Raw genomic sequence first — 21,752 nt, forward strand, 5'->3', positions numbered from 1 at the left:
AATGAACCCAGGGATGCTCCAGCGCTGAGCTCCATCCCCAGCCCTTGTTATTGTTCATTTTGACACAGAGTCCTGCTAAATTGCTGATGCCAGCCTTGAACTTGTAATCCTCCTGCTTCAGCCTTCCGAGTTGCTGGGATTAGAATCGTGCGCCATGCCGTCCTTCCCTTTTAAGGGTGGATAATTTCCCGTTGCATGTCTATACCACGTTTTATTTGTGCATTCATCTGTCAGTGAACACTTGGGTCATTTCTCCCTTTTGGCTACTGCGAATAAATGCTGCCATGAATGTGGATGTACCCATATCTTCGTTTGGGTTCCTCCTTTTTGACTTTTTGGGGTCTAGATCCAGAAGCGGTATTGCTGGATCATATGGTAATTCTGCTTTTAATTTTATATGCTCACCAGCAGCACACAAAGACTTGCTTCTGCACATCCTCACCATTACTTGTTAACCTGGGTCCCTTTCTCCTTTTTCTGATAGCCATCTTAATGAGGATTAACCAGCATCTTACGGTTAGCATTTTATTTTAATTGCGTGGGTTGGGTGGCACAGCTCTTGGCCAAGACTTGCATCAGGCTTGCAGATCAAAAGAGAGCATGCGTCGGGGACAAAGGGTCAGAGCAGAAGGTGAGAGAATGGGCTTCCGGAGGCAGGGTGTGTGGGGGTTCCAGGCTGTCCTGAGCAATCGTGGTGGACGGGGCTCTCCCGCAACTCAGCTCTCCTTAATCAGCACCAGCAGCAGGGGTTCCCGAGTTCAGAGCCCCCGCCTACTCCCTGCAGCCTCACGTGTGCATCATCTGTAAGAGGTGGGGTCTGTGCAGGGCCCACTGTGCACCAGGCCCTGTGTGTCCCCACCAATCCTCACTTCAGCCCTGTGGGGCCGGTCTTGAGAGCCCCTGGTGACAGGTGTGGAACCTGAGGCTGGAGATAATAGCCAAGCTCTCAATCACAGGGTTGTTCAAAGGTTCCCTGGGGAGCAGGCTTGTGGTGGTGAATCCTGTAATCCCAGTGGCGCAGGAGGCTGAGGCAGGAGGACTGATCTTAAGTTCAAGGATGGCCTCAGCAATTTAAGAAAACTTTGTCTCAAAATAAAAAATAAAAAAGGCTGGGGGTGTAGAGCACACCGGTTCAATCCCCGGGGAGCAAGCTGGGTCCTGTCTATCTCCGCTCTCCAGGAACTTGCTGGGGAAAAGATTTTAAATGAACATTTACCTCATGAGTGATGCTAACCAGGTGACACTGGACACAGGCCAGGTTCACAGGCCTTGCTGGAGGAAGGGGGTTATGGGCACAGCCTGAGGGTGAGAGCTTGCTGGGAATGTGGCGGGGTGGGAACGGGCCATTGGGGGCCCACACCTCTGTCCTCTCTCCCCAGCCTTCCTGTCTGCTGGCCTCGGTGTACTTGCACCTTTGGAAACCTACCCCCTGCCAGTGACTAGCTCCAGTTGGGAGCCCCAGCTGGGGACACCGTTCCCGCCAGACCCTTGCACTAGCTCCTCCACAGAGGCCCAAGCTGTGGCCGAGCCCACTGGGCAGGGCCCCAAGAACCCGCGTGTGTCCAGCGTGACGGTTCAGTTGGAGATGAAACCACTATGGGAAGAATTCAACCAGCTGGGCACCGAGATGATTGTCACCAAGGCGGGCAGGTGTGGGCATGGGTGGCAGGGCAGGGCAAGGGGCCAAGGCTGGGGTCACGTGGGGCTGCTGAGCACCTCCCTTCTGCAGGAGGATGTTCCCCACCTTCCAGGTGAAGATCCTGGGCATGGACACGCTGGCTGACTACGCCCTGCTCATGGACTTCATCCCGCTGGACGACAAGAGATACAGGTGTGGGGCCAGCTGGGGGCAGTGCAGATCCAGGGTGCAGCGGCCAGGAATCAGACCTGTGCTGCGTGGTGCTCGCCTTTAATCTCATCAACTCTGGAGGCTGAGGCAGGAGGCAAACAAGTTTGAGGCCAGCCTCAGCAACTTAGCAAGACCGTCTCCAAATGGAAGATCAAAAGGGGCTGGGGATGTTGCTCAGTGGTAGAGCATCCTAGGGTCAACTCCCAGTACTGAAAAAAAAAAAAAATTAGACATACAGGGCAAACAGCCTGACAGTGGGAGGGACCCCAAATCAGTGGGCTAGCCTGGGGCAGGCACAGTGGTCTAGCCCAGGACAGCAAGGGTGGACTCCTACCAGCCAGGTACAGCCATGGAGAACTCCAAGAGTGCTCTCAGAGGCCTCGTTCCTCATCTACAAGATGCCCGCCAGGCCTGGTGGCAGTGGCGTTGTCAGCGATAGCCCTGGGCCCCCGAGTCTTGGTTGGGCTTGGCGTTGGTAGGGTCGCACTCACCACCTCCTCTGCTCCCCAGGTACGCCTTCCACAGCTCAGCCTGGCTGGTGGCGGGCAAGGCTGACCCGGCCACGCCTGGCCGCGTGCACTTCCATCCGGACTCACCAGCCAAGGGCGCCCAGTGGATGCGTCAGATTGTGTCCTTTGACAAGCTGAAGCTGACCAACAACTTGCTGGACGACAACGGCCATGTGAGGTCCTGGCTGCAGTGGGGAGGGACTGAGCCAGGTGTTGGGGTCTTGGGCCTCCATTTGACAAAGCCTGGAGCCAGGGCTGGCAGGACTTTTGGTGCCCTGTGGCCGTGGTGCCCAGCACCCTGCCCACTGATGATCACCACCTGGTGGGGGCTAGATGGCACAAAGGACTGTCCGGAGTGGGAGGAGTGTGTGGAATGCCAGGCATAGTGATTGACACTTGGTGGAACAAAGATTTCCCACCTTCCCCAGGCTCAAATCCTGAGGCTGGAGGCAGATGGGAAGCCAGGAACCCAGCAGACCCTGGATGAGGTCACAGATAGTGATAAATGACAGGGGTAAAAGGAACCAGGGAAGGTGCAGAGACAGAGGCTGAAGAGGTGATATTGAGCAGTGACTGGAAGGAAGTGGGGGAGGGACGGAGACTGCATATCAGATGCTTGTCGGCCAGAGGCCAGCAAATGCAAAGGCCCTGAGGCCAGAGGATGTTGGGGCGATTGGGGGGGCTGCGGGGCTCCCTGCACAGCTAGAGTGGAACAAGGAGGGGAAGTGGAGGAAGAGACCTGTGGTCAGGGCTGGTTGTTCGGGCCAGTCCCCCCATGGAGAGGACGCCCTCCCTCTCTGTGGGAAGAAGAAGGAGGTCTCGAGCCGGGCGCTAGGGGACGCGTCCTGCCAGGGCCGCTGTGTGGAGAAGGGGCAGAGGCAGCTGAAGTGCACAGGGGAACGATGACAGTTGCTGGTGGGCCGGGGGGTGGTCAGTTCTGGATAGTTCTGCAGGTAGTTACAAGGGTTGGATATGGGCTGAGAAAAAGGACGCTCAAACCCAGTGGGCCCTGGGACACAGGCAGGCTCAGGCTGGTGTCCCGGTGCTGGGCTGGCGGGCCTAGGCTCCGGCAGGGTCCGCGGCCCAGCCCCTCCGAAACCTCCCACAGATCATTCTCAACTCCATGCACCGCTACCAGCCGCGCTTCCATGTGGTCTTCGTGGACCCGCGGAAGGACAGCGAGCGCTACGCCCAGGAGAACTTCAAGTCCTTCATCTTCACCGAGACCCAGTTCACAGCGGTGACCGCGTACCAGAATCACCGGGTGGGTGGGGCACAGCTCGGGAGGCACCAGCCGCCAGCCCATTTCCCAGGGTGGACACCGAGGCCTGAACCTGGCCCCAGCCACGCCCCTCTTGCCCTTGTGCCCCAGGTGTCTGCCCCAGAAATGCCCCTGCCTCATGTCCACTGGCTCTGGAGTTCCCGGCCACAGGGCCTGGGTCCTGCAACCTCCTGACTGGGGTCCCCGGAGGGCAGGGTGACCAAGTGTGGGCCCCACAGCCCTGCATGGGCTCGGGCAGCCCTGACCGCACCTTCTCCTCTGTAGATCACCCAGCTGAAAATCGCCAGCAACCCTTTTGCCAAGGGCTTTAGAGAGAGTGACCCGGACTCCTGGTACCGTGTGGCCTCTGCTGTTCCACTCAGCTGCCCAGCCCCCAGCCCCTCCCCCTCCAGACATCTCCTGGGGCCTCCCCTGTCACCTGTCTCAGGGTCCCGCCTTCGGATTCTGACCCTGGTTCCTGGTCCTTCCACTTGACCCCCGCCCCATTCCTGCTTGCCCATCTTCAGGCCTGTGGCCCCACGGCCCCTGCTCAGCATCCCAGCCCGGAGAAGCAGCAGCCTCAGTCCCTGCCTGCTGGCAGGCTCCATGGAGCAGGAGAAAGGTGAGGCCTGGGTCACGGAATGGCGTGCAGGGACTAAGGTCTGCATGGGCCTCCAGGAAGGGACTTGCTCGGCAAATCCACTGGGTCCCTGTGTAGCCACAGACAGGTGGCCAAAATTCCTAAGACGACATGAGGCCCAGGAAGAACAGGGCAGGGACGCGGAGCGAAGAGCAGAGGTGAGGGTGCCGGCAGGCTTCCTGGAGGAGGCCGTTCTCAAGCCAGGACTGGGAAGGATTTGGCCGAGGGAGAAGGTGGGGAGGAAATTCCAGGCAGAGAAGAAAGCAAGGGCAAAGGCTGAGATAGGCCAAGACAGGCAGGGAAGGGGCCAGGGGACATGGGTGAGGACTGAGGTGTGAGGGGAGGCCTGGGGTCTGCTCAGACCATTTCCTCCCCAGACCCCAACAAAGCTTCAGCCTCCACCTCCAGGACCTCTGTCCGGCTCCACCATCAGCTGCTGCCCTCCCCTGAAGCCCTGCTGGCCCCGGCCACCTACAGGCCCCTTGCTTACCAGGGCCTGTATCCTGGAGCCTCAAGCCATCTTGGGATTCCAAGGGCCCGACCAGCACCGTACCCTCTCCCCAACGTCCGGACTAATGGAGATCAGGGTGGCCTGACCCTCCCAGCTGGGCTGGGGCTACTGTCCCCCACCGCTGTGCACCTGGGACCTGGCCAGGACTCTCAGTGATGGCAGAGCCCTCCTATCCTGGACCCCTCACCCATGTGGGAGTGTCTCCACCCACCCCCTGCAGCCCCTCTCCAAGGAGAGCAGGGAAGCCCTGTCCCTGCTACCTGCCCTGTCACAGCCAGTCTGGGACCCGCCAGACTTGGAACCAGCCCTCCTGTTTCCACCCAGCAATCTAGACTCTTGCCCCCTCCTGCCTTGGGGGTGATTCCCCCAGACTCCTCTCTTACCCCTCTCTTACCCCAACATTAAACCATTTGGCATGGGTGAGTAGAGCACTTCTGTCCTCCAGGGTCATGGCAGAGGGACTCAGGAACTCCCAGATCTGACTGACAGTCCCCACATCCACTCTGTAGGCATCCTGAAGCTCAGTCCGGTGGCAGCCACATCTCTGGGAGTGCAGTGACGTAAAGGCGGGGACACCATTCAAGTCACAGAACTGCACCTAGCCCTGTGAAAAGGTTCCAGTCCTACTCCTGCTTTGTGCCCAGATGAGGATCAAAACTGTGGCTCAGAGAGGCAACGGACCTGCTCAGAGTCACACAGTAAACATTACCGACATCTGCCATTCCACATTTAAATACTGTGTGAAAGGCTGGTGTGGTCTAGCTTTTGAGGGAGCAGGGTCTGGAGAGAGTTGCAGAACCACAACAGGCAGTGGCCACAGAGGCCAGGGTAGGGATGGGGGTAGTGATGTGAGGACCAATCAAAACTCAAGACAGGAAGGGAGAAGACCCCTGGAGGCTTGGGGCTGAAGTCCATTCCAGTGGAGGACAGGAGTGGGAGCAGGCAAGCTGCACATGGGTCCACCAACTCATCCTCAGCCTCCTGGATGGGGGACCCCGACTCTGCAATCCTATAGCTCCTTCCCTTCAAGGGAGAGATGGACACCGCTGGGGCGAGGGACCCTGGACCCGACTCCAAACTCCCCGAACCCAAGGTTGTAAGAGTCGAGGTCTGCGAGTTCTCCGTCAGGCCGCGTCTGCTCCAGTGGGTCTGGGAACACACTCAACAGAACCTCACCGCTCTCGGGGGTGGCGTGGGTGGTGGTGTTTCTCCACAGGCCACGCCCACACCCGTCCCACCCGGAAATCCCGGCACTTAACCACGCCCTTCCGGTCACGCCCTTCCTTGAGGCAAAGGCCTCTCCCTCAAGCCACGCCCCCGTTCCGGCGTTAAAGAGCTTCTGCCCAGGCTCCGCCCCCGATTGCTTCCCAGGCTCCGCCCCGTCGCCCTCGCAGTAACGCCGAGCTGCGGCTCTCCGCATGCCCCGCCCCTCCGCCCTTCGGTTTTGGACCCGCCTCTTTTCGCTGAGGCCCCGCCCCTCCCAGGCCCCGCCCTCGCCGGGCAGGCGGGCGCCCTAGCTGTCCGCGGAGCCGGGACATGCAGCCCGATTGCTTGTCGGCGGAGGACGAGCGGCGCTGCAGGCAGCTGCTGGCGAGGACCACTGCCCGGTTCCGCGCGCGGCCCGCGGCGGCCGCGGTGCTCGTTCCGCTGTGCCTTGTGCGCGGAGTCCCGGCGCTGCTCTACACGCTGCGCTCCAGCCGCCTGGCAGGCCGGCACCAGGGGGACGTCAGGTACACTCCCGGCTGCGGGAGGCCGCTGAGTCCCGGAGACGGCAGGGACCGTGGGCAAGGCACTCAGCCTCCCTGAGCCTGGTTTTCCGCCTTTGTAAAATGGGTCTGGGAGAAACGGTTTGCCCACGACGGCGGCGAGGACTCAGCAACCATTGTCCCCTGCGCCGGCGCACCACCGCCAGCCGGGACTCGAGCGGTTTCCTCTCTCTAAAAAGGCAGGACTCTGCCCCCTGCCGGCGGCTGTAGAGAGTCGAGTCCGGGAGCCCAGGACTCGTGCTGGGAAGGGCTGCCCAGCCTCGGGCCTTGGCTCCGCCGGCGGAGGAGACAATGGGGTCACCCTGGGGTCAATGTCAGCACCACTGGACCTCCACAGGCAGAATTCGGGGTCTGAGCCCCAGGATCTTGCCCCTGATGCCAAACCCTCATATCCTATCCTGCACTGCCTAGGGCCCTCTCCCTTACCTGCATTGATCTGGGAGGCAAACTGGCTTCCCCAGGTCATGTGACTCGCTCCAGCCCTCACAGCAAACTAGGGATAGAGGCAGAAGATGCCGTGGTGGGCTTCTAGCCTTCGGTCACTGCCCACTCCCCTGCCCCTTCACGGCCCCAAAATACAAGGACCAGACTCCCTGTGCCTGTTCAGTTTCCCAGGCGGCAAGTGTGACCCCACGGACCAGGACGTGGTGCACACAGCCTTGCGGGAAACCCAGGAGGAACTGGGCCTGGCCGTGCCGGAGGAGCATGTGTGGGGCATCCTGCGGCCTGTGCATGACACGGTGAGCCACCAGGCCCAAGGCCACCCTCACTCTGTGCCCACCTGGACACGGAGCCAGGATCCCAGGGACCAAGAGAGGTCACAGATTCCTGCAGGCTTAGGATATGGAAGAGTGCTCCCGCACCTGCCCGGGAGTCACGTGTACTATCCCCACACAACCCTTGCGGGAGGGGACAGGGGAGAGCCAGCTCTGCTCAGCTGGGAACAGGAAAGGGGAGGCTTCCCAGGAAGGGCAGGGACCCAGCTGGGTTTGAATGGCAAGTGGGAGATTTGAGATTTAAGGGTAATAAAGGTAATGGCAGGTGGATGAAGCAGGGGCGGGGGAAGCAGTGTGCAAAGGCATGAAAGGCCTAGCGCACTTGGGGCCCTGAGACAGTCAGCGTGGATGCACTGAGGCCAAAGGCAGGGGTCCCTGAACCTGGCCATGCCCACCAGAGGCAAGGCAGGTCCTCTTCCCTGACTCCCCACCCCAACCCCAGAGCCCCACCTGGCCATGCCTCCCCTGACAGCCTGTCCTTCTCCCAAACCAGAGAAAGGCCACAGTGGTGCCAGTGCTTGCCAGTGTGGGCCCACTGGATCTGCAGAGCCTCAAGCCCAACCCCAAGGAGGTGAATGGGGGACGCTGGGGGCTGGCCTGTCCCACGGGGGAGGCTGCAGTGCCCAGCCCGCCCTCCACCCTCTCCCTGCCTCCTCTCACAGGTGGATGAGGTGTTTGTGCTGCCCCTGACCCACCTGCTGCAGACACAGAATCAGGGCTATACCCACTTCTGCCAGGATGGCCACTTTGGTTACACGCTACCCGTCTTCCTGCATGGACCACACCGTGTCTGGGGGCTCACAGCTGTTGTCACTGATTTCACCCTGCAGCTGCTGGCCCCTGGCACCTACCAGTCCCGCCTGACCAGCCCTGAGCTGCTCAGAGGCTGAGGGCCTGGCCCTAAGTCACTCCTGCCTTCACCCTGCAAGGCCACTGCAGACCTGAATAAAGAGTCTTCAGCAACTCTGGGTTCCTGCCTCTTCTGTTTGGAGGCCCTGACTTTAGGCAAACCCCTGAGCCACTGGCAAGGGCGCCTCAGTCCGCTCACACTGTCCCCACAGCAGGGGACAGTTCCTGGGTGCCAGGCATGTGGAGTCGTTCCATTTCACCCTCCACAGCCCTGTGAGGCTGAAGGAGATTGGAGCTCAGGGGGGACACACTCCCTGCTCGAGGCCACCCCAGGCTGACGTGAACATCTGGCTGCACCCGCACCTCCTGTTCTCTGTGCCTGGCTCACCTCCTGTTGGGCTTTGGGAGCCCGGACTCTTTGTGGAGCCTGCACTCTGGACGTCACTGCACAGTCCCAACACGCTGAGACCCTGTTGCTTGCCAAGTGGTGTGGAGGCCACGTCTGTGGTCCAGCCAGATGCCACTCTGTCCTTCAGAAGTGGAGGTGCTCAGCTGAGACCTCAGACCAGGTCACGTGGATCATAGTGGGACTGCACATTAATCAAACACAAATGATAGTGGAATTATGCATCAGTTATGTAGACCAGGGTTCTGTAAGAGAGGTGAGGGGCTGGGCAGTCTGCGTTTGACACGGTGGTAGAGGAAGAATTCTTTGGCAGTACCAGGACAAGTAAGATAAAACTCCATTCAGTAGCGAACTCTTCCTGAAGAGGAATGGCAATTCCAAACTCTAGCAATAACTCGCTTCAGGTAGGGCTGGATCCAGGGCTTCGGGGTTTCTCCCTCTTTTGAACTGTGCTGGCCTCATGCGCAGGGGTTGTTTCTAGTCCAGAAACATGAGACATGAGAGGGCACAGCACCAGCATCCCATCAACAGAAAACACCTCTCTCTCCTGGCTGGTCTAAGCTGGGACTGCACTTCATTAGCCTCTCTGGTCACATGCCCTTTCCCGAGCCCAGCACATGGCATGTTGGATTTAAAGTTCATGGATTGACAGGGCTTGGGGTGAATCCATGGCACTGAAAGAAGAGAAGGGTGGCCCCTACCGAACATCTGAGGGCATAGCATTTACAAAATGGGTTACAGACTTAGCTGTAAGACCAGAAGTGGTGAAACTACTAACACACACCACAGAGGAGACACTCCAGGCATTGGTCTGGGCAATGATTTCTTTTATAGCAGCCCCGAAAGCTCAGGCAACAAAAGCAAAGACAAATGGGACAGTATCAAACCAAAACGCCGCACAGCCAAGGAAAATATTCAAGAGTGAAGAAACACCAGGAGAAAATGCGAGTAAGCCCTACACTTGGCAAGGGGCCAAGATTCAATTATACAAGGAAACAGCAGCCCAGCTTAAAAACGGGCAAAGGCCCTGAACGGACAGTTCTTAAAAGAAGACACACAACGGATATATGAAAAAATACTCAACATCTCTAAGCATCAGGGACATGCAAGTCAAAACCAAGTGAGATCTTACCTCACACCTGTCAAAATATCGATTTTTTAAAAATGAAAGAGGGCCGGGGTGCAGCTCAGTGGCAGAGCACTTGCCTAGCCTGTGTGAGGCCCTGGGTTCCATCCCCAGCACCACAAAAAACACAACAAACAAAACCCCCAAGTAAACCATGAAAGATAAGTGTCCGGAGTAAGTGCAGAAAAGAAAACTATTAAATACTGTTGGTGGGGACATAAATTAGTATGTGTAGCCATTTTGGAAAACAGTGTGGAGTTTCCTTTGAAAACCAGAGAACTACCATATGACCCAGCACCCCACTCCCAGGTATGCACCCAAAGAAACCAAAACTGGCCCGTCAAAAAGATGCCTGCGTCCCTTGGGAGGGGCCTGGGGGAGCCCCCTGGGAAGGGAGGGGGAAGGAAGCCAAGCCTTGAACCCGCAGCTTCTCCACCTTGGGACCCAGGCAGCGGTGGCTTGACTGGCTTGGCTTGGCAGAGCCGCTGCACTACAGGAGCAGTCCCCTGCCTCTCCGCTGAGGCGAGGTGGGGGCGGGCGGAGGGGAGGCCTCCAGGAGCCAGGCAGCTCGATGGCAGCTACACGGAACTGGAGAGGCAGCCTTCGTTCTGGTGGAAAACTTCTACAAATATGTCCGAAGCACAGTCTGCTCAAGAGCAAGGTCAGCAAGCGCAGCTTCTGCGGGAAGAACCACATGCCGAGGGATGTGCTCGGCCAGAACCTGGACGCCAATCACGACAGACCATCAGCTTGGACGAGCACTGGACCTTGAGAGGCGGCGTCACCTGCCGCATTGCCGACCTGAGCCGCCAGCAGAGCAGCAGCTCGGCCCTGGTCCCAGCTCGGGGGCTCTTCCCAGGTCCCTCCTCTGCCTCCTCTGCCCTCACCCCTTTCCTTGCTTCTCCTCCAGACCTTCTCCTTACCCTTGCTCAGCAGGGGCAGGGGAGATGTCAGGGCCGCCTTGTGAGTATCTCAATGTGGGGGTGCTTCCCTGGGGGTCTCAGTCCCTGGAGCCAGCGGGCCCTAGGGGACCCCTATGAGACCTCAGTGCTGTTTGGGGCCCCCGAGAGTTTCCTCGCCTGTTCAGTCTGTTCACTCTTCCCATTCCTGATGCTTTTGTCCGTTTCCTGCCTGGTTCTGGGCCCTGCCCTCCAGAGGTCAGCTTGCTGCTTGAGGTCTCCCTGCCCCTGGTGTCAGCAGTGGCAGGGACCTCTCTCCTCCCCCACAGCCCTCAGCTGGCAGAGAAACGTTTCCAGGGACTCCCCCCCACCCCCACTAGCTGCCTTTGTGTCTAGGAATGAGCTAAGCAGGACTGAGCCCTCTCCCTCTGCTTAGCCAGATGGTAATAAAGGCTGGGTTTGGAGTTTGTATCCCTCTTACCTGGTCCCTTTATGGCATTCATTAAACCCTTCACACTCCTTGGAAAAAAAAAGATACCTGCACCCCATATTCACTGCAGTGCTATTCTCAATAGCCAGAATACAGAATCGACCAAATGAACGGATAAAGAAAATGTGTTATACACATTTCAGTTTTAAAAGAGGCAATTCTGTCATTGGACCCAACAGGGACAAAGCTGGGGGGCATTATGATAAGTGAAATAAGCCAGGCAAAGAAAAGTACAGCATAATCTCGCTTTCATGTGGAATCCAAGAAAGCTGAGCTGGCAGCTGGGTGTGGTGGCTTCGGACTTGGGAGGCTGAGGCAGGAGAACTGCAAGTCAAGGCCAGCTTGGGCATCTTGGCGAGACCCTGTCTCAAAATAAAAAATTGTAAAAGTCCTGGGAAAGTAGTTATAACAAGACATCCAATGTACCCCATAAATATCTACAATTGTTATTTCTTGCTTAAAAATTAAAAGATCAACCAGGGGAGGGGATGCTGGGCAGTTAAAGCCAGGGAGCCAGATGGAGGGGGCCAGGTCAAAAGTCAGTCCAGGCAGAAGGTGCCGCTGGGTAATGCAGGGGAGGCCGAGGGAAGAAGAGCAATGTGGAGAAGGGAAGGGGGGGGGGGCTCAGCACGTAGAGGGCCACCACGAGGTCCAGGGGCCCCTCCTTGATGAGGAGACAAGGGGCGCCTCAAGGAGGGGTTGGGGCTGTGCTCCCAGTCAGGAGCATGGGGAGAAGGGTGTTGAAGTGACCTCGAGCAGGCCACCTCATAGGGGTCTCCTAGGGCCGGCTGGATCCAGGTACTGAGACCCCCGGGGGAAGCGGCCGCACATTGAGATACTCACAAGGGCCTGCTCCCCACACAAGCCCCCGTCCCGCCCCCGTCCCACCCCCGTGTGCCCCACGGGGCTCCCTCTTGCCCGCCTGACCCGGCCCTCCTCGCCTCCTCTCTTGTCCACGCAGCCCCACTTCCAAGCACCTCGCCACCCCCTTCCTCACCGCTGGCCCCCAGCGTCCTCACCTGCCAGCAGGACCGCATGACCGCGGTAAAAATAACTCCTTTTGACGGCTTGTGAGCCGAGGGGCAGTGGGCGGGGGAGCTGAGCCCCGGCACCAGGGAGGGGCCCTTGAGGGCGGGAGGTGTGGCCTCCTGATGCCAGCCCTTCCCCTCTCTGTCGCACCCCTGCTCAGACGGCACCTCTGCCGCCCCAAGCGCACCCAGCACCAGCAGCTGCGACCCGAACCCAGGGAGCCCGGGTAAGGAGCCCGGCGGGCCGCCTCCAGGCTGGAGAGCTTGACCTCGGGACCCCGCGCTCTGTCCTAGACTGCCGGCCATGGCCTCGGCGATGCGTCCTCGCCCCGTCTTGGTGACCGGGTGCGTCCCCCCAGCCCCCAGTCCGCCAGGGTCCCTCTGAGCCCCGCCCGCACGTCCGAGTCCCCATGGCGGGCACGGCGCCCCCCGGCCGGCGGCGGCCGCAGCGCGTGAGCATGCAGGAGCACATGGCCATCGACGTGAGCCCCGGCCCCATCCGGCCCATCCGCCTCATTTCCGACTACTTCCCGCACTTTTACCCTTTTGCTGAGCCCGCGCAGCGCACCCACGACCAGCGCGCTTCGGAGACCCCCGCCATTCTTTCTGCAACCCCGCCGCAGCCAGACCCAGAGCCACAGGGAGACTCAGACGACAGCAGTGAGTGGGGGCGGGGCAAGGGGACACCCCAGGATGGTGCTGGGGTTTCCCTAGCATCCCTGTGGAGGGTGGGCAGGTGAGCCCACCCAGGCTGACCCTGCCTGCCACCTGCCCTAGCTGCCCTGGGCACCCTCGAGTTCACGCTTCTCTTTGATGCGGACAACAGCACCCTGCACTGCACAGTCCATCTCGCGAAGGTGAGGCTGGGGACAGGGCTCCCTGGGACAGGGGTGGGGCCGCAGGCCTACCCCACATCCACTTCTGTTCCCAGGGTCTCAAGACACCGGCCTCAGGTTCTGTTGACACCTATGTCAAAACCAATCTGCTGCCAGGAGCCAGCAAGGTGAGGGCAAGAGCCAGGTCTTTATCGTTGCTCTCTGGCAGGTCCAGCCCAGGGCACCCACCTGGCCCCAACTTGTCCCAACCTCCAGGGCTTGGACCTCAGTTGCTGGGACTGAGGAGGCAGGGCAGAGGGCCGGGAGAGTTTCTGATCCACCCCATCTGGTCTCCAGGCCAGCCAGCTTCGGACCCGCACTGTTCGGGGGACAAGGGGACCTATCTGGGAAGAGACACTTACCTATCACGGCTTCACCCGCCAGGATGCTGGGCGCAAGACCCTACGGTGAGGATCCTGCCTGGGCCACCTGGGGCAGGGTAGGGGGATGGGATTTGCTTGCCAAGTTTGATTAGGGCCACCCCCAGACTGTGTGTGTGTGAAGATCCTCGGCTTCGGCGACGGCGGCAGGCACCACCCCTGGGGGAGCTGCGGGTACCCCTGAGGAAACTGGTGCCCAACCGAGCCAGGAGTTTCAACATCTGCCTGGAGAAGCGGAGGCTGGTGAGGGGGCTGAGGTACAGGGTGGTACTGCAGGGTCAGGGGCCTTGTGTTGGGGGTTGCTGGAGAAGGCGGAGCGGGGAGGGGCACCTGAGCAGTGTCCTGCTGAGGTAACTGGGCCCTGCTTTTTCAGACCAAGAAGCCCAAGAGCCTGGACACAGCCCGAGGCATGTCCCTGTATGAGGAGGTGAGTGAGGCAGCTGAGCAGGGCGGGGTGGGCATGCCGGCGGCCCAGGCCGAGGTGGGTTAAACGGAACAGAGGTGGGATGGAGGGGTTTGCAGCCACCTCTCACAAGCCCTGTGAGCCCTTGTAGCCCTGGGAAAACCCAGTGGCAGGGCAGGCAGAGGGCGACTCCCTTGCCGTGGCAGCAGGGGGACTGGGGAACTCTGGGGCAAAGCAGAATCCCTGGAGGCACAGCCAGGCCCAGACCTGGCAACCTTGAGGAAGAGGTTGAGAGCTGGGGTGGAAGGGTGGGGTGAGGTCGGGGAGAGGGCAGCTGGGCTGGGCTCCCTGGCAGCAGGCTCTGCCGCTGCGGTCAGTGTGCGTGCCCTTCCTGTGACTGGTTGTCCTAGACGGGTCCTTGTTAGGAGGCAGCAAAGGTAACTGTGGGCTTCTTGGACCCCATCTGAGCCCAGGGACCTAGCAGAACTCCTAGCTCAGCAGGGGAAGGCATCCCTAAGGCCAAGGGTAGCCCCTCCCTCTCCTCTGGGAACAAAAGGGCCTGGTGCCCTGCCCCTAGTGGAGACCCGAGTTGCTGCAGTTGCCAATTAATTAAGCCCAGGTGGGTGAGGCCCTAACAAGGCGGTGACACCACCAAGCACCCTGTGACACCTACCTCCTGTCCCAGCGCCCAGCAGCTGCTCACCGAGCACTCCAGTGTTACTGAGAACTGCCTGTGATGTGGGGGCTGGGTCTCCTGCAGTCACTCCACACAAAGCACAGGAAGAGACACTCTTTCTGGCATCCTCCAAGCTGTGGGCACCAGGGTTCCCGAGTGTGGCAAAGGGCCTTGCCCCAGAGCCGTGGGGTAGGTTTTGGAATTGAAGAGACCTGTTGTCCTTGGGTACAGAACAGCCTCCAGAGCTGCCTCTGTGGTACCAGGCTGGTCCTCAGGCGGTGGTTACGGGCACTTGCTGGACGCCACACAGGAAGCGCCTGTTGTTTGGGGCACTCCAGGGACCATCATCTACCTCCCCTCCATGACAAAGATGTGCTAAATGAACCGGCAAGCCCCTCTCCTCAGGCCCTGGAGGGCACAGCTGACCGTAGGTCCTTTCCAGGGTGCCAGATGGTTGCTGTTTGGGGAGACTGCCATACAATTAAATTGGCCCAGTTTCTCTGCAGCTTTCCTATTTGGGGCCTGGACACTGGTGGGGTGGTGGACTTTGGCTGGATGGGGTCTGACCAAAGCCTACACCTGCAGGAGGCAGAGACAGGGGCAGCTGGGGAGGACCGTGGGCGCATCCTGCTGTCCCTGTGCTACAGCTCCCAGCGGGGGGGCCTGCTGGTGGGCATTCTGCGCTGTGCCCACCTGGCCCCCATGGACGCCAATGGCTACTCAGACCCCTTTGTCCGCCTGTGAGTGCAGTTGGTGGATGGGTGGGCAGGAAGGGCAAGGTGGCGGCTCCTCACCTCCCAGGGCCACATCTAACTTGCCCACCTCCCCACCTCCTCAGTTTCCTGCATCCAAACTTAGGGAAGAAGTCTAAATACAAGACCAGTGTTCGGAGGAAGACCCTGAACCCTGAGTTCAATGAGGTGAGCCAGGGCTGAGCAGGTTCCAGCCGCCCTGGCCTGGACCTGTTTCTCAGACTGAAGGACTCGCCTGCTCGCTCCTGCCCCTCTCCCTGCAGGAGTTCTTCTACGCAGGCCCCAGGGAGGAGCTGGTCCAGAAAACACTGCTGGTGTCTGTGTGGGACTACGACCTGGGCACGGCAGACGACTTCATTGGTGAGCAGAACGCAGGGCACTGTGGGGAGCCCTATGGGCTCCTGCCAACCCTGATCCGTGTCCCTGGCAGGTGGGGTGCAGCTGAGCAGCCAGGCCAGTGGGGAGCGTCTGCGCCACTGGCGTGAGTGCCTGGGCCATGCAGACCACCGGCTGGAGCTGTGGCACCTGCTGGACGGCGTGCCACCCCAGCTTGGCGATTAGCCAGTACAGGGCCCTGCTTGCAGACCTGCCCCACAGTGGCCAGGACACCCCTGGAGCTGGGAGGATCCAGGGGACTCCCCCACCTGCTGTGCCCATTCCCGTGACCCAGGAATGTTTCCTCTCCCTCCACATTCACCCCACCCCAGATCATAAAGCCAAAATAAACATCTTCTGACCAGAGCAGTTCGTCCTTCCTCTGGCCACGTGCCCCACCTCCCCTGCCTTCGCCTACAGGGCAGACAGATGCTGTTCTGTCTCCTACCTTCCAGGGGCCTGTGCTGAACCAGGCTCCCAGTCTGGACTGCACCTGTTTCCCACACTGAGGGAGGGGGATGTGATGGCATCTGAGAGCAGGACTGAGGAATGGCAGCGGATGGCAGGGTGAAGAGCAAAGTCACAGATGCAAAGTCATGTCCTGGGAGAGTGAGTGGCACTTGCTTTATTGTCCAGCATCCAGACAGAGGAATGCGAGGTGCAGGCAGGGGGTCAAGCTCAGGACGAAGCCTGCCGGGCCTGGTGCTGCTGGGCGAACCGCTGCATCCGATCCTCAAGCTCTGGACGGAAGTGGCGGATCAGACCCTGGGAGAAGGGAGGGAGGCACTGATTGAAACAGAACCCAAAAATCCCCGCCAGTACCGCCCACACAGTGACACGTGGCAACCCACTGCGTACCTGTACGGGCCAGGCGGCCCCATCGCCCAGAGCACAAATGGTGTGGCCCTCTATCTGCTTGCTGATCTCCCACAGGGAGTCGATCTCCGCGGGCCGAGCGTCCCCCTTCACGAAGCGGGCCATCACCTTGTTCATCCAGTCCACACCTGGGGCCACAGTAACAGGAGAGAGCCTGAGGGTCTCCCCAGCCAGGGCACACGGTGGGGTGGCAGCTAAGTGCAGCCGAGGCCAGCACACCCCCACCTGCCCAGGCGCTCACCCTCGCGGCACGGGGTGCACTGGCCGCAGCTCTCGTGCTTGTAGAACTCAATGAGGCGGGCGATGGCTTTCACGATGTCTGTCTAGGAGACAAGGGACAGTGAGCAGGCGCCCCCAGCAGCACCCCCTCCCCCGGGGTTCTGGCATGCTCCAGCCTCCAGGGCACCCTCTACAGGGCGGCCTCCCTCCCCTGCTCGCTCCCCACAGCAGCTCAGGCTGTGACAGCGGGGAGCTGGGTGGCCAAAGGGTTCTCAAAGGGGCCTGGGGAGAGGGCAGCGACCAGGCCAGCACAAGGAGCACAGCCAGGTGTCAGGGCCCACCCTTACCGAGCGGTCCATGACGATCACTGCAGCCGTGCCCAGGCCTGTCTGAGCCTGCACCAGGGCATCGAAGTCCATCAGCACCGTCTCACACACGGACTTGGGGATCAGTGGGGTGGACGAGCCGCCAGGAATCACAGCAAGGAGGTTGTCCCAGCCACCAGTGACACCCCCTGGGGCCCCAGGTTAGTCCCCAAAAGGGTGATGGTCAGGGCTGGGCAGCACACCTGCCAAGTCCTGAGCCTGGACCTTTGTCAGCCCCAGTCTGAGGTCCTCCCACAGGCCTCTTCATGGACGCCCCCCACATCCCCCCAGGGCTGGCCCCCAGCCTCACCAGCATGCTTCTCGATGAGCTCCTTCAGCGGCACAGACATCTCCTCCTCCACGGTGCAAGGGTGGTTGACGTGGCCAGAGATGTTGAAGAGTTTGGTACCCGAGTTGCGTTCTCGGCCAAAGCTGGCAAACCAGGCACCCCCTCGGCGGCAGATGGTGGGGGACACAGCCACTGTCTCCACATTGGCTACGGTTGTGGGGCAGCCAAATACTCCTTCAGGGCAATGAGAAAAGATAGAATGGGCCAGAGTTCCTGGCAGGGGGTCTGTTGGGTCTTGCTCCTGGGCAGGGCTCCTGCTTTCAACCCTATCATCTCCCCCCGCCACTAGAGCCAGACCCCAGAGGAGCCGTATGGTCTGTTCACCACCACGCCGCTGGCTCCCAGAGCAGATACGGTGAAGGCACAGAGTTTGGAAGGGGCTTGGGTGTCTAATACGGACTGAGGCAGGATGAGGGGCCCTGGTGTCACTAGAGAGTCTGTGTTTTGTTCACCCTCCTCTCTCCATCTAGCCTGGAGTGCACTCAGAACTACCTTAAGAACCACTGAGGGGGAATCCAAGACACAGCCATGACAAGCCCAGGGCTGGGCAGGGCCTTACCCACATCCGCGGGGAAGGGTGGCTTCAGGCGTGGCTTGCCCTGCTTGCCCTCAATGGACTCAATCAGAGCCGTCTCCTCTCCACAGATGTAGGCCCCAGCCCCACGCACCACGAACACATCAAAGTCATAGCCAGAGCCACAGGCATCTTTGCCAATCAGACCTGCCTCGTAGGCCTCTCGGATGGCTACCTGTGGGACAAGGGTGTCAACCTTGTGAATCCTGGAGCCATTGAAGGCTTCCCAAGGTGTGTCTCTGGAGCATAAAGGAAGGGCCCAGAGAAGGGGGCGTTAGGGACCAAGTCCTGTTCGGGATACATGCAGAAGTGGTCACCCCTTTTCCAGGTGGACCTCTGACAGACCAGTGCTAACAACAAAGAACAGCGGTGCAGGGGAAGGGGCATGTGAGCACACACTGGCCACCTTCTGCTTGTTGATGCTCCCCTTTGCCCACCTGCAGATTGGACGCCTCATTGTAGAATTCCCCACGGATGTAGATGTAGGCAGCACGGGCGCCCATGGCCCGGCCCCCCACCAGGCAGCCTTCCACCAGCTTGTGAGGATCGTGGCGCATGATCTCCCGGTCCTTACAGGTGCCTGGCTCCCCCTCATCTGCATTCACTACCAGATACTTGGGCCTGTGGGAGACTGCAGGTCAGTCAGGCTACAGCCCCCAGGACTGAGCCCTCCACCACAAGCCATCCCTGCTCCACCCAGAGGCCTCAAAGATGTCTCCACCAACAGTCCATCCCTCTCCATCCTCCCAACATGTCCCCAGGAGCTCTGCTTCCTCACCACCAATGACAGGAAGCTCACTGCCTGTTCCATCTTTGGGCAGATATGACCATTGGAAAGATCTTTGTTCTGCTTAGCCCAAAAGTCTCTCCCTGTGCTTTCCCTTGAGAGCCAAATTCGGCTCTTGGTTACAAAGAGCCTTCCTCAATCCACCACATCTCTGGGTCAAAAGAGGCAAAGTAGCTGATTTTTATTATTTACTTTCTCTGTGTTAACCAACGTATAGGTCAAAAGCCAAATAAACATTATCTCCAGCAGAATATCATTATACCCACGAACAAAAAAGAAACATGAGGTTCAAAATGACCAGGAGACTTCCCAAAGCTCTAGAATGCCTAGAAGGCAGAACTGGGATTCAGACAACTGAGCCTGCCTCAATCAACATCTGAGTGATTCTGCTACATCACTGTTTCCCCTGAGGAGTCAAGAGGACTGGAAGTCCATCCACTTCCAACCTGGGAACATATTCTTGCCTCATTCATCCTATGATTTCTAAGGCAACAGCCCCAAGGCTCAGGCAAGCCCCAGACACCCACAAGGTCTGCAGCCAAGTCCCCCACACACACCTGCCATCTGACGGCTTGTTCATGAAGCTCCACTTGAGCCCAGTGGGGAAGCCAGCACCTCCACGGCCCCGCAAGCCTGATGTCTTGATCTCACCCAGGATCCAGTCGGGCCCCTTCAGCAGGATCTCCTTTGTCTTGTACCAGTCACCTCGACTCTGGGCACCTTTCAGCCTAGGCGGGTGGGGAAGGGAGTGAGGGGAAGGCACTGCCAAGGGACACAATAGGCTAAGGACACTGTCTCACCTCCAGTCATGACGGCCATATAGATTGGTGAAGATGCGGTCTTCATCCTTCAGTGAGCCAAATGAGGTTTTCTTGGGTGCTGTCTGAGAAGACTGAGTGTCAGGAGACCCAGCAGAGCTCTGGGAGCCAAGAGAGGTTGGGCCAGAAGCTACCGCTTCTTGGGTCCTCTTGGTTAGGAGGGGCTGGGCCAGGGAGGGCAGAGGCCTAAGTCGCAAAACTCTGAAGCATCATTGCTACCACCATGGCTTACTTAAGCACTTGCTGCACAGAGATACTGGCCTAAGCATTATAGCCTGAACCTCAATTTACCCTCATAACAACGCTGAGATAGGAATGATTTCTTTCATTTTGCAGAGGAGCAAACAGATTCAGAACAAATGGAACTTATGAAAGGTCACACAGACAGAAGTAGCAGATGGAATCTAAGTCTCTGCAAGGCCAGGCACCATACTGCCTCCCAAAGCCCAGCATGATAGCATCTTACCAAAGCTGCTAACAGGCGTTACTGATGGGAAGAACTGCCTCACCGGGACCGGGACAAGGCGGGATGGAGGGGACCCGCTGAGAGTAAAACTGAGGGGCGGGGACTGGAAACTACGGTGACCTAGTGGAGTGTACCAGGAGGAGGGCTAAGAGGACCTGACTTCCAGGCTCTTGTCCCCTTAAAAGCGCTTCCCAGGCACTACAGGGAGCAGAGACTGGAGGAGGAACCCGGAGACAGAATCCCTCCGAAGCTCTCTTCTGCATCTACAAGAAGGGGCGAGGCCCGCTTCACACCCTACGAGGTTGCAAGGAACCAACGCGAGACCTGGATGCTTCCCAACCCGCCCAACGTCCCGCTAGGCCGATTAAACTAGGGAGCCGGACCGGGCGTCGGCATCCGGCTGCACGGTGCCCTCTACTTCCTGCGGGGCCTGGGGAGAAGGGGAGGGCTCTGCAGAGGGCACCACAGACCCCAGGCACCGCGCGGAGGCCCGCGCACGCCCCGGGCCCGAGCCAGGCCGGGCCTCACCGTGTCGCTGCTCAAACGCACAGATACCCGCGCGGGGAGCGACCCGCCGAGCAGTCGTCGTGCCGCCAGCATCGCGGGGGCTAGGCCGGTCACCTCCGGCTGTCACCTTCACCGCTCCGAGGCTGAGGAACCGGCGCGACAGAGACGCTAGGCGGCGCACAGGAAGCGCGTCACGCGCCCGGGACCCGCGGCGCGCCCAGGCACCCCCGCGCCTCCGGGACCCGCTTTCGGCCCCGCCCACTAGTGGGCGGGGAGAAGGCAGGAAGTGGCCTGGCTGGCTCTGGGACGTCTGGGAGATGTAGTCCCGCCGGCCGCCGGCCGCCCTCCTCCCTCCGCAGTCCGGCATTTGCCAGCCGGCTGCCCGAGGCGGTGCGCTCCCTTACCTGCCCGCTCTCCTGCTGGCCCCCACCTTCCAAACACCTAGTCAACAAACCTGTCAAGTGATTTCCTACTGGGTCCTGGTGTGCTCCAATTCCTACAGGCTCTGCGTTTAATGTGCACTTGCTGTGTGCACGGGGGAGCGGGGGCCGGAGGGAGGAGGATTAGTGTGGGTTGCAGCCGGATCCTTCAGACTCGGAGGTCATGGTACTGTCCCAGTCCCAGTCCTGCCAGACTGAGCCTCCACCCGCATCCCGTGCATCTGCGTGCAGAGAAAGACTGCTCCATTTGGTCGCAGAGTGCCCGGCCGGCTCCAGGGCAGGCGGGTTCTTCGCGGGGTCTTCTCAGGGGGTGCGGCTACAGCCCTGGTTGGAGTGAGGCAGAGCGATGAGGTGGTCTGGAGGTGGCCCATCCCCATGCCGCACTGCTGAGCTCTCCCTTGTCAGGAAGATCCAGCACCTGGCGTGCCTGCTCAAAATCCTGGAATGGCCCCTCCTGCCTTTGGAATCAGGCCCTGGCTTGACTTTTAAGGACTCTGCTCCCCTCCGCCAGGATCCCCCGCACCCCTCCTGGCCTCATTGGTTTTAAGGGGTTTTGTGGCCGTCCCTCTCATCCAGTTTTGTCCTCAGTTCTTTGTCTTGGTAGTCTAACTGTGGTCATTTTCAGTTCTCTGCAGCCCTCGGCTCTGGGACCATGCCCTGGTGCCCGTGTCAGGCTCTTTTTGATTGACTTCCCTCCCAGCTCAGTCTTTCAGTCTTCATGGAAAGGAGCCCTCTCCTCTCTTCTCTTGGGCTGTAATCGTCCTTTCTTATTCCTCTAGA

At 59.7% G+C, this 21,752-nt stretch overlaps 4 protein-coding genes and 1 long non-coding RNA gene across 8 annotated transcripts; 3 read left to right on the top strand and 2 right to left on the bottom strand.

Moving 5' to 3' along the window:
- Positions 1–514: 514 nt before the first annotated feature.
- On the bottom strand, positions 515–6,213 carry LOC124958760 (uncharacterized). Of its 4 annotated transcripts, XR_007103944.1 has the most exons (4): positions 5,947–5,979; positions 2,184–5,374; positions 1,745–2,058; positions 515–1,186 (listed from the first exon to the last, which is right to left on the bottom strand). It is a non-coding gene; the product is annotated as an uncharacterized LOC124958760 (long non-coding RNA). The 4 variants fall into 4 exon arrangements; XR_007103943.1 differs by having other exon boundaries at positions 1,745–1,931; positions 2,184–6,213; XR_007103942.1 differs by having other exon boundaries at positions 2,184–6,213.
- Tbx10 (T-box transcription factor 10) lies at positions 575–4,849 on the top strand. The gene is made up of 8 exons (XM_047517157.1): positions 575–631; positions 1,380–1,650; positions 1,730–1,831; positions 2,360–2,531; positions 3,467–3,622; positions 3,905–3,972; positions 4,147–4,241; positions 4,621–4,849. The coding sequence occupies exons 1-8, from the start codon at positions 601–603 to the stop codon at positions 4,707–4,709; spliced, it is 984 nt and encodes a 327-aa protein (XP_047373113.1). The 5' UTR covers positions 575–600; the 3' UTR covers positions 4,710–4,849.
- Positions 6,214–6,235: 22 nt separating the features above from the next.
- On the top strand, positions 6,236–8,275 carry Nudt8 (nudix hydrolase 8). The gene is made up of 4 exons (XM_047517159.1): positions 6,236–6,500; positions 7,144–7,276; positions 7,806–7,883; positions 7,975–8,275. Exons 1-4 carry the CDS (start codon positions 6,307–6,309, stop codon positions 8,200–8,202), a joined length of 633 nt encoding a protein of 210 aa, XP_047373115.1. The 5' UTR covers positions 6,236–6,306; the 3' UTR covers positions 8,203–8,275.
- Positions 8,276–12,184: 3,909 nt separating this feature from the next.
- On the top strand, positions 12,185–15,929 carry LOC124960412 (double C2-like domain-containing protein gamma). The gene is made up of 10 exons (XM_047519167.1): positions 12,185–12,770; positions 12,888–12,967; positions 13,042–13,113; positions 13,283–13,392; positions 13,473–13,608; positions 13,739–13,792; positions 15,030–15,184; positions 15,283–15,364; positions 15,460–15,556; positions 15,627–15,929. Exons 1-10 carry the CDS (start codon positions 12,521–12,523, stop codon positions 15,755–15,757), a joined length of 1,167 nt encoding a protein of 388 aa, XP_047375123.1. The 5' UTR covers positions 12,185–12,520; the 3' UTR covers positions 15,758–15,929.
- Positions 15,930–16,170: 241 nt separating this feature from the next.
- Ndufv1 (NADH:ubiquinone oxidoreductase core subunit V1) lies at positions 16,171–20,712 on the bottom strand. Its single transcript, XM_047519166.1, has 10 exons — positions 20,554–20,712; positions 19,542–19,624; positions 19,299–19,469; positions 18,392–18,575; positions 17,940–18,129; positions 17,342–17,554; positions 17,014–17,180; positions 16,689–16,770; positions 16,430–16,575; positions 16,171–16,336 (listed from the first exon to the last, which is right to left on the bottom strand). Exons 1-10 carry the CDS (start codon positions 20,623–20,625, stop codon positions 16,250–16,252), a joined length of 1,395 nt encoding a protein of 464 aa, XP_047375122.1. The 5' UTR covers positions 20,626–20,712; the 3' UTR covers positions 16,171–16,249.
- Between the last annotated feature and the right edge of the window lie 1,040 nt (positions 20,713–21,752).

The sequence above is a fragment of the Sciurus carolinensis genome, chromosome 11 (assembly GCF_902686445.1).
Source record: "Sciurus carolinensis chromosome 11, mSciCar1.2, whole genome shotgun sequence".
NCBI classification, from domain to species: domain Eukaryota; kingdom Metazoa; phylum Chordata; class Mammalia; order Rodentia; family Sciuridae; genus Sciurus; species Sciurus carolinensis.